General features: G+C 44.2%; 1 protein-coding gene across 1 annotated transcript in view; it reads right to left on the reverse strand.

Moving 5' to 3' along the window:
• The window catches only part of wnk4a (WNK lysine deficient protein kinase 4a), a 67,929-nt gene that overhangs the window by 10,154 nt on the left and 42,562 nt on the right, over positions 1 to 15,213 (reverse strand). The window contains exons 6-14 of the mRNA XM_061231674.1: positions 14,584 to 14,803; positions 11,994 to 12,369; positions 10,585 to 10,745; positions 8,863 to 8,936; positions 5,894 to 6,029; positions 5,479 to 5,595; positions 4,507 to 4,680; positions 962 to 1,016; positions 620 to 754 (exon numbers count right to left, since the gene is read on the reverse strand). Of these exons, the coding sequence (XP_061087658.1) occupies positions 620 to 754; positions 962 to 1,016; positions 4,507 to 4,680; positions 5,479 to 5,595; positions 5,894 to 6,029; positions 8,863 to 8,936; positions 10,585 to 10,745; positions 11,994 to 12,369; positions 14,584 to 14,803 (1,448 nt within the window). The remainder of the gene's footprint in view (positions 1 to 619; positions 755 to 961; positions 1,017 to 4,506; positions 4,681 to 5,478; positions 5,596 to 5,893; positions 6,030 to 8,862; positions 8,937 to 10,584; positions 10,746 to 11,993; positions 12,370 to 14,583; positions 14,804 to 15,213) is intronic.

A 15,213-nucleotide genomic window follows, 5' to 3' on the forward strand; every position in this document is an offset into this window, starting at 1 on the left:
ATGGAATTATTATCTCAGTGGCACCTAATAAACATTTGTTTATGATCAAGCAGCGAGTTCCCAAAGGTCCCTGTGAAACACAGTGTTCTACTCTGAGCAAAACACCAGCGGTGGTAGAGGAGGGTGGGGCCTTCTTATAGTCGCTTAATCATTGGCCGTGTGCGCCGTGCTTTTTAACTGCCCCTGCCTGCTTTTATTTAGGTTTCGAGGAGGCTTTCTTGGAAAGAGGGCGGTCTTAAAAGCTGGCAACCAGATGCTATGGAGGATTACAGCATTGAGGAAACTCTGGCTTCATAGTGATAGCATTCAGACCTTAAAAGCACCCTTCAGATGAGGTAATTACCCAGGAGGTCTTGCGGCGCAGCAGGCACAGACCGGGGCTTTGAGGTGCTGTAGAGCTTGCTGGCGCTCGGTTAAGTGCTAAGACAATATTCCCGAGAGTGGGGGACGGGCAGGCCCAGCATAAGGGGTTTTTAACACTCTGCCAAAGGCCCACAGACTGCCACCTTTGTGTGGCCCCCGCCACTCAGGAGCCGTAGCCGGGGACGCGGAGAACAGACAGCGCCCAGGTCCCTGGGCGTGAGGGGAGGTGCGGCAGGTGGGGACGTGTGAATCGTACCTGGGGTGCTGTGAAAGGACTGAGAACGCAACATGGGCTGGCTAGGTGAGGTCACGTCTGTGCTAAAGAAGAAGTCTCCGTTCGGCGCCTGGGGGGAGCCCAGGTTCACCGGACTGGGGCTGGCCATGCCGAAATCTGCAGAGGGGTGTAGAAGAACAGGGTCACTCAGCAAATGCGCAGATGCCCGAGGATTCACGTCCATGGTTCAGGAATCACAGGCTCTCCACCTGAGCCTAGCCATTACTTCAAATACACAAACATATCCCCCGGGACATTTCCAGGTCTGCAGTGCGATGGGAAATGGGAGCTCTCTATTCGCACAATAGTCTTTGTCTTCCTTACCAGGCAGTGATGAGGATGAGTGAGTTCGGGCCAGGACGTGACTGTGCAGGTTCGGCTGGAAGAAAAGACATTAGTTAAAATCAAGACACATAACTATGACCACCATGATTATTACCGTAATATGCTTTCAATGATTTGTGGTGACTATCTAAGTTCGGCATTGATTTGTTGTACCGTGGACGTGAGGAGAGTTTGTGTCGAACCTGGTGAGGTGGGGCTTCTTCACACAGGTCATAATGCTATAATGCCACAGTAATTTCTTTTCAGAATAGCAAAAACCTGAGAATTACATGATGTTGAAAGCACTGTGCACATTTTCTTCCCTTTCCTCCTGCTCCTTCTTAGCCTCATAATCTTTGTTAATCTCTTTAAACTTCCTTTGCCTGTGACCTTGTCTTCAATGCCTTTTTGTAGTGACAGATTTCTGGTAACAAAGAACCAACTGCAGACACAAAACAAAGCCCAATGGCACATAGGAAGATACTGCTTTGAGCCAAACTGTGCTCCACATTGGTTTCATTGAAACGGTGGTAACAAGTACAATTAATTGGAGTTGGAAGGCTGCAGCGGTAAGTGTTCTCCCAGGAACATGGAGGGAAAGGAGAGGTGGAAAAAGGACCGGAGATGGGTGTTTATGAGTTGGCTTGCGATCGAATCGTGGGCCTGTGACTGGCTTTCATCCTGCCCTCGAGCACAAGCGTGCACTGGGCTACGGTTGCTCTCCAGCACTGAGCTGGCTGCGGGGTGGGGGCTCAGGACTGAGGGGTCTCTGGGCAGCGGCGGAGAGCCTGGTTTCAATAAGGCCCTGGGTCAGAGCCAGGGGAGGAGAGTAGGGCGGGGGGTTGCTGGTCTCCAGCTCCATATGAAACCACGCATTGTTCTGCTTTCTGTTTTATATCTGTTGACAACTCAGTACTATTTTACTGAAAGGCAAGGGAAGACTGTGTTCTTTGCAGCCCTGCGGTCATCCTGGCAAGGGGAGGGTGCTTACGCAGGTTAGCTTTTCTAAGCCAGGCTCTGAGCCACACGGTCCCCTCAACGCCTGCCATAGGGCCACCTCAGGAGCCCAGAGTTATTAGCAGTGTGATAGGTGGAAAGAGAGGGAGGTGCAGTTGCTCCAATGACATCACAGGTTTTCATGCAAAACAGAACACTTTTGCTGCCTGCGTAAGTACTTTACTCACGCTCCTTTTCAATACATACAGTCCCCTCCAGAAGCACTGGAACAGCCAGGCCAATTCCTTTGTTTGTGTAATATACTGAATACATTTGGGGTTGAGATAAAAAGATGAACACGAGACAAGAGTTTCAGCTTCTATTTCCTGGTATTTAAACCTAGATGTGTTAAACTACTTAAAACAAAGTACCTTTGGTATCAGTCCACCCAATTTTTAGGTGAGCAAATGTATTGGAACAGAGAGCATTTAAGTAAATGAAAGTAAGTAACACTAAATATTTGATATCCCTTGCTTGCAGTAACTGCATCAAGCCAGCAACCCAGTGACATCAAAAAACTGTTGTATTCTTCTTTTGTGATGCTTTTCCAGGCTTTTACTGCGCTCTCTTTCAGTTGTTGTTTGTTTTTTCCCTTCAATCTCCTCTTCAGGAGGTGAAATGCATGCTAATTGGCTCAAGCTGATTGACTCAGTCTAAAACCTACCAGTTTTTCTCCCTAATGAAGTCGTTGTGTTGGCAGTGTGTTTTTGGTCATTGTTTGCTGCATGATGAAGTTCCTCCCAACTCCATACATTGCCAAACAATGTTTTTGTAGACTTCTGAATTCATCCTGCTGCTACCATCGTGAATTACATCATCAATAAAAATTTGTGAGTCCACTCCAGAAGCAGCCATGCAAGCCCAAGCCATGGCACCTCCTCCATCGTGCTTCACAGATGAGCTTGTATGTCCTGGATCATGAGCCCTTCGTTCTCCACACTTTGGCCTTTCCATCACTTCGGTAGAGGTTAGTCTTAGTCTCATCAGTCCATAAAACTTTGTTCCAGAACCTTTGTGGCCCATCTCTGTACTTTCTTTGCAAATTGTAATTTTGCCTTCCGATTCTTACAACTGATGAATGGTTTGCATCTTGTGGTACAGCCTCTATATTGCTGCTCTCTAAGTCTTCTTTGAACGGTTGATTGGGATACCTTCACCCCTGCCCTGTGGTGGAGACTGTTTGTGATGTCACTGACTGACAATGTTTCTGTCATCAATTGCTGTCGTTTCCTTGGTCGACCTGTTCGATGTCTTTTGCTCAGTACAGCAGTGGTTTCTTTTTTTCCAGGACATTCCAAGTTTCAAGTTGTTGTACAAGCTATCCTCAATGCTTGTGCAATGGATCTCATCGATTTCCCCTCTTTTCTAAGCTTCGAAATGGCTTCTCCCAAAGACCGGCCTGATTTTCATGTTGGTTTATCTTTTCTAACAAAAATGCAGTCTTCACAGGCAAAAGAGTAGACATTCACAAATATTTATTGCTTAACCAATCAATTTAACAGGACACATCTGGGCAACACGAAACACTTGTCAGTCACATGTTCCAATACTTTTGCTCACCTACAAATTGGGTGGTCTGACACAAAAGGTGGTATGTTCTAAGTTGATCAATAAATCTAGATAAAAATACCAGGAAATAAACGCAGAAATTCAGATCTGTCATCTCATGTACATAATTTGACCTCAAACTCAATTGTCTTCAGTGTATAGCAAAAACAAATGAATTTGCTATACAGGGGACTGTATGAAACTCAATGCGAGTTGTGTAAGCATGTTTTAGGAAATGCTCGCTCCTCTCCATGGTAACTAGGGTCATAGTCAGGTATCTACACCTTCAGGGCCCTACAAGATGTGGGTGAACTGTTAAAGTATGGTATCTTTACCATAAAACATACAGCGTAAAAGCGTTAAAATTCACTTAGAATTTACAACCTGGCAACACGCCAGTCAGGAACAGGTGGGAGCAGTGAAGCTAGGGGAGTAGAGATCACAGCCTTCCTCAATTACAGTAATCTCGCAGCAGACACACGCAGGCGTCTGTTTTTTTCCTTTGGGAGCATGCAATTAGCTTGTATTTTGTAAAAGCCAGACAGAACAGTCGCACATGTGACGTGGGTAATGTGGAGAATGACCTTTCACACCGCAGCATAACCAAAAATGTGTTTAAAAACACACACAAAAACAAAAGTGGAAGCACCTGTTGGTCTCTGTAATGCAGTTGCAAAACTTGGGAAATATTTATGGATAAATACATTTGATAAAGATATAAATGTCTCGTATTGACTGCATGTGTTAAGGACAAAGCAACTTTCCTGAACTGGAATAAAGGCCCATCCACACCACAAACTACAACTATAGTTTGTTGATTGATATCGTTCATCATTGCCGTTGTTGTTACAGTTGTAGTGTGGACATTGCCATCCACTTGAGTTAGAGTGATTTTTAAAAAGATATATTTCTAATTATAGTTATCGTTCCTGGTGTGGGTGAGCCTTAAGACTGGGATAAGACCATCTTCAGGGCTTTGTGTCCGTGGGGTAGTGACGCACCTGTGAAGTGGACAGTGTGCCGGCCCCGCTCAGGTAGGGCAGGCGGGGGCCCCCCAGCGCATCAGCAGGACCCAGAGACTCCTTCTTCATCAGGGCCTCGGCCCGCCTGATGATGTCACCCATGCGGTGGATGAAGCCTTCCTGCTCCGAGGGGAGGATGAACTCGTTGTGCACCTGGGAAAGTGCACGAGAGAGGGGGGCACGCAGAAAAGAGGTAGCGAGAGAGGACAGAGCCAGTCTATGAATAGAACTGTAAACGCACTCAAGCCTATACATTATGCCGTGATGTTGATGTGTGTAAGGCTATAAAAAGAACAGCATCACATGGGAATTTATTACAGAAATAGTCGCCGTAAAAATCGTGAGGGGATGCTGGTTAAGCGTAGCTAATGCTCTCTGTCAGCGTGTTTTAATTCGGCTCGTACACAGCGTTAATAAACCCAGACAGTTATGAGGCCAGACACGGCTCTGCCAAGATTCTCTTGATGAACAACAGCCCTGTGTGTTTTATGGCAAGGGGAAGGGGCAAATCGTAGCCCTGGCCAACCGTGGGAGAAGAAAGGCATTATGCAATGGCAGTGTGGTGACTGAAATGTGTCCCAGTCCCTCGACACTGACTTTTAAAGTCGTGGAAAACTGCTATGCTAAGCTTTGTATTTTCCAGCACAATGTAATTATTAGTCCTGGGGGAAGGGGGAGTGGGGGGGGCAAGCCCAAGTAAACTCTTCCTCTAATTATCTCTTTCTCCCTCATAGTAAAGTCTGTCACATTGTGTTGTTCATTGCAGTAGAAGCAGGGCAGGACGTCTGCAGTACAGGCAGTGATAGACACGACTGTTATTAGGATAAGCTGATAAGCGTGAACTCAGTCTGCTGTCAAAGAAAACTACAGCTTGGACGTGATGCTTGAAAATACTACTACAATGGCTGCGCTAGGTTCACTGGTGATAGGAGAAGAGAGGAGGGAAATCACCATGACTGTGGCTATGTCCTCCGGGTTGTCTCCGTCCAAGTCAAACTTGAATGTCACCATCTTGTTGTTGTGCGTCTGCAGCTGACACTCCACCACCCTGTCCACTTTGTCTGAAAGCTGCGGGCAGAGAGAGAACAGGGTTCACTGCAAGCAACACCTCAGTGTGTGTACAGTATATGTGTGTGTGTATGTGTGTGTGTGTGTGTATATATGTATGTTTGTGCGTGCGTGCTTGTTTGTATGCACTTCCACTGCAGCATGACTGGTTGGCTATAAAGAAAAGTCTTTCCAAACAAACAAAGATGTTACAAGGCCAAGTGTGGGAGGAGTATTTTGATCTGTGACTAAATTGAGTAAGATTCATATGGGACTACTGGAAATGTGGGTTTGGCTGCTGGACAGACTTGTTGCGTACCCCTGTGATACGCAGGCGGGAGCGGGCTCTCCTCCGGAACAGCTTCGCGGCAGTGCGTTTGGTGGGAGACTTTGTGCTCTTCTCTGACAGCCCTTCATACCCGTCACTGAGGCCTGACGTAACATCCGAGGCGTAGCTGTAGCAATAAGACCACCCTTGTTACGGCACTGACATGATGTTGGATGACAGAGGGATTTTGCATGATTGTTACCTCATTTTTACACTCAGGATGTGGAAACAGGATGTGTTAGAATGACACAATATAGTTCATTTAGACTGACATTCACTAAATTAAGTAAAAGCGGATAGCCAATTTCACTTTCATTTTATTTACAATAATTGTTAGGGGTGCCAGTAATTTTGCCTCCTATGGTTTTCTGAAAAAAACAGATTACTTAACATGGTGGTTGAATGTGACAGTTTAGCTAGCTAAATTTACATAACCAGAAATAGTCTTATAGTCTTTAAAAGGCACTATAATTTAAGTGAACCTAATATTAGTCAAATATTTGTATTGTTTAGCCTGTAGGCCAGCGGCACAAATTATGGGTCACAAGTTATAGGGGAGGGATAAGGAGAGCGGTTATCCTTGCGTGGTGTGCTATGAGGAGAACATTCTCAACCGGTTGAAAATAGGATGTTAAATTTAAAACACTTACTGCTCCAAAACCAAAGAACGGACATATTGAATATTTTCATTATGTTTCTTCAATGCCCTCTCGTGCAAATTGCTTACAAAAACCTAGAAAGTGTGACCAACCACCATGTTACGCCTTCAATAGGAAGCATTGAAACATGTAAATGTATTGAAATAAAAGTATATGGTTTTCCCATATGTTTGAACATAACATATATATATTATCTGCGTTGTTTATTATATATCGTCTATTTACTACAATTTTATTAAGGGTGCCAATAATTCTGGAGCCCACTGTATGTTACAGCAATGGCAGGTTTTACTCAACAGTATTCTCTCTTCAGCCTTCTATTATTACAAATTAAATATTTATACTTCAATTCAAAAAGTAGAATACTATAATCTAGTTTAAATATTAAAATGTGGCTTTCAAGTTTAATTATGCCAGATCGAAAAGAAACACAAAATAAAACTTTATCCATTTCTACCTCTCAAAATAATAAAGATAATAAGAAATCGCTTTAATGTCTTTCTCACTGTGCAGACAATCAGAGAGAACCAGGTGTGCTGCATGGCCTCTGGAGACCAGGGTTTTCTTTCTTGTGAAGCGAGCTGCTGGGTAATTGAGTCTCAAAGGACATTTAGCGCAGAGGTCGCCATTTCCCCTTCTCACCAGTCCCGAAAGCCTCAGCTATATTAGCATTCAGAGGCTATGAGCAGGGAAGTACACTGATTACTGAGGTGACCAGCTCCCAGGTGGCTCCGTAGCCATGGTAATTATGGGCTTCGAGAACCCTGCTGATGGGAGAGCATCCTCCCGGCCTATGCCATCAAGAGGCTGTGACACAATGAACACTTTGAGGACACAGGCAGCGGCCATCCGGTTTTGCCACGTCTGCACGAACCAATGACGTCAACTCCGAGACTAGAAAAATATGGACCAAATGCCTGTTCCATCACCCACTGACTATCCTTGGGCTTGTGAAAAGCATTTTAAAGACCGGGAATTCCAGTGTACCGGCACCGTCATGTTGTACAATTTGGAGCCCGAGACCACGCAGTAGGGAAGCCGATACAGCTCCTACACTAAGCGCTTGAGAGAGAGTGTGATGTATTCTGTCCCTGATTTGTCCACAAAGTATTGCTGTATTGTCCTAATAACACAATAACTTGTTATAGGCACATATGGAGGCATTATGTGAAGAAAAAACACAGATTGAAACTACATTTAATTGTGGGAAATATTATTTACTAATTTGCCATATTTTGACCGCAATTGTACCATTGACTTTACATTGAACACAGGTCTGAACAACCTATACTGGAGCCAACTGCAGTGGCGCTAGTGAGCACCGTCTGTCAGCATGACCAGGAAATGAGCTTCAAAAAAGAAGCTGGGTTTTGGCCGCTTGGCGTGAACTGCCCCAAACTTCCGTTCCAAGTGACCCCCTCAATCAGCAGCTGGGCTCTCCCGTCCTAGGCTTGATGTTCATGGCTGTATACAACTGATAGGGGTGGCCTGTAGCGTAGTGGTTAAGGTAAATGACTGGCATACACAAGGTCGGTGGTTCTAATCCCAGTGTAGCCACAATAAGATCCGCACAGCCGTTAACACTGCATTGCTCCAGGGGAGGATTGTCTCCTCCTTAGTCTAATCAACTGTACGTCGGTCTGGATAAGAGCGTCTGCCAAATGCCAATAATGTAATGTTATGTAATGTAATGATGGTTATTATGTGAATTGTACCTGATCCAGCCTGTTATGTAGTTGTTCTAATCCCTGCTGTAAAATCCAGCTATGACCAGCTTGAACAGACCAGCTACCTGCTGTTTCAAAAACATAGCTAGAGCTGGTCAAACCATGTTGAGTATGGAGCTGGTCTGGACTGGTTAACCAGCTACCAGCTGTTTCAAAACCTAGCTTGAGCTGTTATTTTCAGCAGGGATGACCTTCGGTGTGCACTTATAGTACGTCACTTTTGACACAAGCATCTGCTAAATAAATTCAGTTGAATGCCCGACAAGAGGCATCCCTCAGTCCCAGACCGTCCACTGGAGAACATCCTGTTTACTACCACATATTGAGCATATGCAGCTCAGTTAAGAAACACAAAGCTCTGCAGTGAATGAACCCCAGATGGGAGATTTATCCCCCCAGCGGAGAGTAAAGCCATTATTTTCAGATGCTGGAGAAAAGAAAACACAACGCAGAGTGCCTCTGAAAGTGAACTTAAGCGCAATTCTTCTTTGGTGAATACGTGGACACGGACGCGGTCTGTGGCTGTTCCTTGGGGGCAGATTTAGTGCTCTGAAAGATGAAAGGCAAAGGTTACCTGTCCACCGGGGAGGAGAAGCCACTGGCTGGCCCAGAGTGGACACGCTCTGTACTGAGGGATACGGCAATGCTCTGGGAATAAAAAAAACAAAATTACATTACATTATTGGCATTTGGCAGACACTCTTAACCAGAGTGACGTCAAATCAGCCAAAATGCCCACAGTGGACTAAAAATATAGTCCCCTCCAAAAGTATTGGAACAGCAAGACCAATTCCTTTGTTTTTGCAATATACCGAATACATGTGGGGTTGAGATAAAAAGATGAACACGAGACAATAGTTCAGAATTTCAGCTTTTATTTCCTGGTATTTACACCTAGTTGTGTTAAACTTGTGTTAAACTGAGGCAAAGCACATTTGGTATCAAACCACCCAATTTTAGGTCAGAGTCAAGTATTGGAACAGAGAGTATTTAAGTAAATAAAACTAAATAACACTTAATATTCCGTAGCATATCCCTTGCTTGCAATAACTGCATCAAGCCCCAACCCATTTACAAAACCAAACTTCTTTAGTGATGTCACTGAATTATGTTTTGCAGTTCAGTTCTCACAATGTTTCTGTCATCAATTGCTGTTTTCCTTGGTCAACCTGTCCGATGTCTGTTACTCATTACACCAGCAGTTTCTTTCTTTTTCACAACATTCCAAGTTGTTCAATTTCCCCTCTTCAAAATGGCTTGCTACAGCTCTTCATGTTGGTTTATCTTTTCTAACTCAAATGCAGTCTTCACAGGCAAAATCCATTTACCAAGACTAAAACCAAGAGTAGACATTTAGAACTATTTATTGTTTAACCAATCAATCTAACAGGATGTACCTGTGCAACAAGAAACACCTGTCAGTCACATGTTCCAATACTTACCTAAACATCTGGTGGTCTGATACAAAAGGTGATATGTTCTAAGTTGTTAAACAAATCTAGATAAAAAATTAAAGGAAAATAAAAAGGAAATAAAACAAAATTTGGATCTATCATCTCTGTACATCTTTTGACCTCAAACTGAATTGTCTTCAGTGTATAGCAAAAACAAAGAAATTGCGGTTCCAATACTTTTAGAGGGGACTGTACAGGCCTGTGGTAGAAATGAGAGCTTTAAGGCTGTTTATAATTATAACTGTACAAAGACAGCCTATGCGCAAATTTAAAGCATGCCACAGAATGCCTTCAAATTACATGGTTATTCGAAGGACAGCCGAAAGCAAACAAAAAAGTTTACATGACATAAAAAAATGGAAAATGAGAAATTCTGGAAAGTCATTAAAATATAGTAAGATACAGGAGTAATGGAAACTAATGGAATATCATTTAAAGCCTTGAGGACCTGGGCCAGATATGTAATTGTCTTACATTCAAATACTTTTCTATGCTTTACTAAGCTTGTCTGGTGTATTGGAACCAATGAAATACTCAAAAGGTGCAAACCCCACCATATGGTTGTCTTAGTTGGCTCAATCGCACCAGGCAATCACACAGAAAAGAGAAAAGTACTTGAATCCAAAACGTACTTTGACCCAGGTCAGGTAAGGAGTAATGATAGACGGTGATAGAGGAATATGGTTCATCATTTTAGTTTACATTTCATTTAAAAATCCAGGAGTTATCGGGTTTTATTTTCCTGAACTGTCCTTTTTTTAAAATGATGAGCCTTGACAATGAATAACCGAATGGCAGGTTTGATTTTGCATTCTGAGATGGCAGCACCCAGCCCTTCTAACCGAGGGAAAGCGGAGGGCCGGCATTGGAGAGGCGTTGACGGGCAGAGTCTCTGAGGCCTGGACTGGGGGACACGGCGACTGAGGACTGGCTGCCGGGGGAAGGGACTCCAGGGGATCCTGCAGTCCAGATGAGCTGAGATAGCCGTCCGTCTCGCAGTCAGCTGTCAAAACAACACAAGCCAGGCCTGTTAGTGCAGGGCGAGGCCGCGGCAAGCTGACACAGGAGAGAGAGAGAGAGGTGACCGGAGGGACCTGCAGATTAGCACCACTCTGCAGTAACCACAACAAATGGACTGGAATTCAGATGGGAAAATATAAACAGAGCTAAGAGGGATTAACCCAAACTAAAGAGCACAGCAGTGCTGTGGAGCTGGTCACACTCCGTTGACATTTTGTGTTGCAAAGAAGTCTGCTGTCTACTGTGAACCCCCAACAGTGAAAGACAAGGGGTAAAACTTCACAATACCACTACTTAATTCAGTAAATAAATAAAAATAATTCAAATTTCACTCTGGTCCCGTGTTCAAGGACCACAAATGACTGTACAAACTAAAAAGGCATGGCCTAAGAGGGACAGAGGGAAGAACAGTTTGTTCCTCAGGTGAGGGTAGACTAATGCAATGGTTACTCAGTTTAGTGGTGTCCCCTCACAAACACGGTGAGCAACCCTTCAGTCATTTTCCCTCACTGGGCATCACAGCACTATATGTACCGATTAGACCTGGATCAGACACACAATTGTTTTGGATTCAAATACTTTTCGATATTTGTAAGTATTCTTCTCAATATAAGTATTCTTTTCTGTACTTTTCTTCTTTATTGAGCTTGTCTGGTGAATTAGAACCTATGAAATACTCTCAAAAAATGCAAACCACACCCTCTTGCCCTCTTGGTCGTCTCAATTGCACCAGGCAAGTGCAGAAAAAGTATTTAAATCCAAAACAATTACGTACCTATTTATGAACCTTTATTTATACAGGGTAGGTTGACTTTTGCAGCGACGCCCTGTTAATGCCCCCCCAAGTAGCCTAATCATCATGTCTTTGTATTTGTATAGTGGGAGGAAACCGAATGTGCACGGGGAGAACATGCAAACTCCACACAGAAAGGCCTGGGACCTTCTTGCTGTGAGGCAACAGTGGTATCCACTGCCCCACCGTACCTCACCCAGGTGGAAATGATACCCATGTAAAGGGCCCCACGCCTGTGCTTACAGGTGGCAGAAGAACAGCAGGTGTGGTTCTGATACCCATGTAAAGGGCCCCACACCTGTGCTTACAGGTGGGAGAAGAACAGCAGGTATGGTTCTGCTACCCATGTAAAGGGCCCCACGCCTGTGCTTACAGGTGGCAGAAGAACAGCAGGTATGGTTCTGCTACCCATGTAAAGGGCCCCACGCCTGTGCTTACAGGTGGCAGAAGAACAGCTGGTGTGGCGGATGTGGTAGTGCTGGTGCTGGTCAGCCTCGGGCTCCTCGGGCTCGGCTGGGAACGTGGCGTTGATGCCGGAGTCCGCCGAGACGTTGGGCAAGGATGGGATGCAGCAGGAGGAGGCAGGGGTGGGCGGGGACTGGGCGGGGGCCGGGCTCTCGGGGGTCCGGCCCTGCAGGCCGGGCGAGGGAGGCTCGGACTCCGGCTCCTCCTCGATCACCTCCTGCTTCTTCTTCTTAAGCTCCTCCACCTGCCGCCTCTTCTTCTCGCGCTGCCGCTTGATGGCCGTGACGCGGTCGCGGATGGCCTTGGCCACGATCTTGTAGTCCACTTCGCATACAAACCCCAGCACCACCTAGGAGAAGGAACAAAGACCAGGGCATAGCAAAGAGATTTAAATGCATGCCTCTAACTCCCACTCCAGCCCCACTGCATTTGCACCACTCTTCGTACATATACAGATGTCAGCTATAGGACAAGCTTCTCACTTCATTTGTAGGTCAATCCACAGAAGATAGCCCCACCCAAGAGTTATTCCAGAGTTGTGGAATTTGAGCCAGTGTACGTACATAAGACTAGGTAAGAGTGAATTTGCATGCTGGCATGGACTGAACTTGGAACTGGAAGGTATGGGACAACAAACATTAAACAGGACGAACAGGAAACAAAAACCGCACTGAGAGTTTGTACAGCAGTGTAACACACATCTTTTTTCCACTGGATGTATTCAAGTCAGCTTTCACATAAAAACACAGCCACATAGCTCATTCATGGAAATGTTACTTCTGTTAGTAAACTATTTCGATTTTTGAAATAATCGAAGCACCCAATTATATTTACCAAAAATAATTACTAATACCACAGACAGTGGTATGCTTTTTTTAGGTATTTTTATTTTTCAAAACAAGGGGTACAGGTAGATCAAAGGGCAGATACATAGTCTAAGGTGCTAGAATAGTTTCTAGGGTCTAAGATTACAAAAAGTAGGAAAAGACTAATGAAATGCAATAAATGCTATAACTGCAACACATAGCTTTGGATTTGTATTCACACTAACCTACTGTACGTCTAAATGTATTTGTCCCCATCAAAAAAAAAATAGTATTCCATAAAGTATAATAGTACAGTATGATGGAGATAGACTTTTGTGGAACATCTGAAAGATCGTCCTCCAGCTTAACATAGTTAGATGACATTCCTGGCTGGATATTAAATTTGTACTCAATGAAAAGAAATGAGGGAAAAGTGAGAACACTTCATTAAAAGTGACCTTCCCTCAGGCTGGAGGACATGAGGGCCGTTTCGTAATGAGCCTTGCTGCCATTATGTTATTAAAGGCATGACCACCGGTTTCTCCTGAACCCTGAGCAATGTTCTCAGATTTCCCCAGGTGATGAGTGCACACAGATTCACAACCTTGACACTGAGAGTCTGAGCAGGACAACCACAGATCCCTAGCAAATCGTACGTCCTACACCAGGGAATCTTTGTCCTTGGCCATTGTGCCTTATGCTTAATATGCCAGAGGATATTGGGGTTAAAAAAGTACAAACAATTTATGGTGCTGTGGTCTTCACAATAGTTAACAGTTAATGTCCCTTCCGCAATAACCCACCAAATTAATTCAGCCCAATATTGACTTTTTTCAAGTATCTATACCCTGGAATTACAATGTGTCTTAAAGGCATAGAGAAGGTCTCCCTTCTCTTAAGATAATACTGTGTGAGACAATGGGGATGCATTGTAAGAGCTAAAACACAACTGAGCAAAATTTGCAGTTGCAGATTTTCTTCCTGTTTCGCATTTCAGGTCCTCTGTTGAATGTAGTTATTGTTGCTGTACTGTATGTGTCCCACCCAACGGGAGTACAACATTTTCAGACTAACTTGATCTTTTAAGAAGGGGCTAAACTTTTCACCATTGGCTTAATAAAGTGTGCCATTTCACCCACAATTATTTTTTAATTTACATTCTTTATACCATTAAACCATTCACCATTGAAGGGGAATTTAGCCATTGAAATTGTCATTATTTATCTCCAAAACCTTCAAAAGAATCTGTGAAAAGTATGACTATGCCTAGTCTTTCAGGGTTAACAGGGTAACAGCACTCATGACTGGCTATTCACCTTGATACCAATTAAATGTCAGCTCAGGCTCCACAGCTTAGATGGATTTCTAGCTTTCTTTAAATTATTTACTCTCAGAGTTGGGAAATTGAGGTTGAACAAGGTTGATGGTGGTGAAGAAAGGCTCTTTGGAATTACTACAATACTAAAGCCAACCTCAGGTATACAAGGGCTTTAAAGTTGCTGATTGCGCTGGATGGAGCCATTACATTATTACATTATTGGCATTTGGCAGACGCTCTTATCCAGAGCGACATACAATTGATTAGACTAAGCAGGAGACAATCCTCCCCTGGAGCAATGTGGGGTTAAGGGCCTTGCTCAAGGGCCCAATGGCTGTCCTAAACTTATTGTGGCTACACTGGGATTCGAATCCCAAACCTTGCCTGTCCCAGTCATTTACCTTAACCACTATGCTACAGGCCGCCCTTGCATTCATACCATTTCCTGGACCACCTCTTCAGGGAGATCCGTGTAGAGCTCGAACAGGAACTCGATGGCGTTGTTGTCTTTGTACTTCCCGTGCAGCTTCTTGGTGTCCTCCATGCGGAGCCAGAGCTTCAGGCCCGACTTCACCAGGTCGTCTTCCTCGGCCAGCTCCACGCGCACGCCGTTGTTCTCCTGGAAGAAGGTGTGCTCCAGCAGGTCCTGGATGGTGTACCTAGAGGACGGACACAGGAAGCAGTGTGTGCCATTCTCTGTGGCTTAAATGGCTAACAATGTTCTAACAACACGATTCTTTGTGTTGCACATTCTTTGGCACACCATCCTGAGAAAGTTGTGCATTCTAGCTGGGAATCCAGTGCTATACACACAAGCTGTATGTCAGGCATTGTAGTTGTATATTCAGTTTTATCCACACACCTTGATCAAGTCAAATCTTTTCCCGATTGTCAGCAAGCATAGCAAAGCCTTTTGTAAGAGAGGATTACTTGATATTCTTATAAAATGGGAAAAATATTAGAATAACATCTGTAATATTTCAATTGTTTTGGGTGGATTACGGTTTTGATTTCATGAAAGACATACATAAACACTTTCAATCATTCTATCATACAGTACTTATATGTG

Source organism: Conger conger, chromosome 2 (genome assembly GCF_963514075.1).
Source record: "Conger conger chromosome 2, fConCon1.1, whole genome shotgun sequence".
Classification (NCBI taxonomy): Eukaryota; Metazoa; Chordata; class Actinopteri; order Anguilliformes; family Congridae; genus Conger; species Conger conger.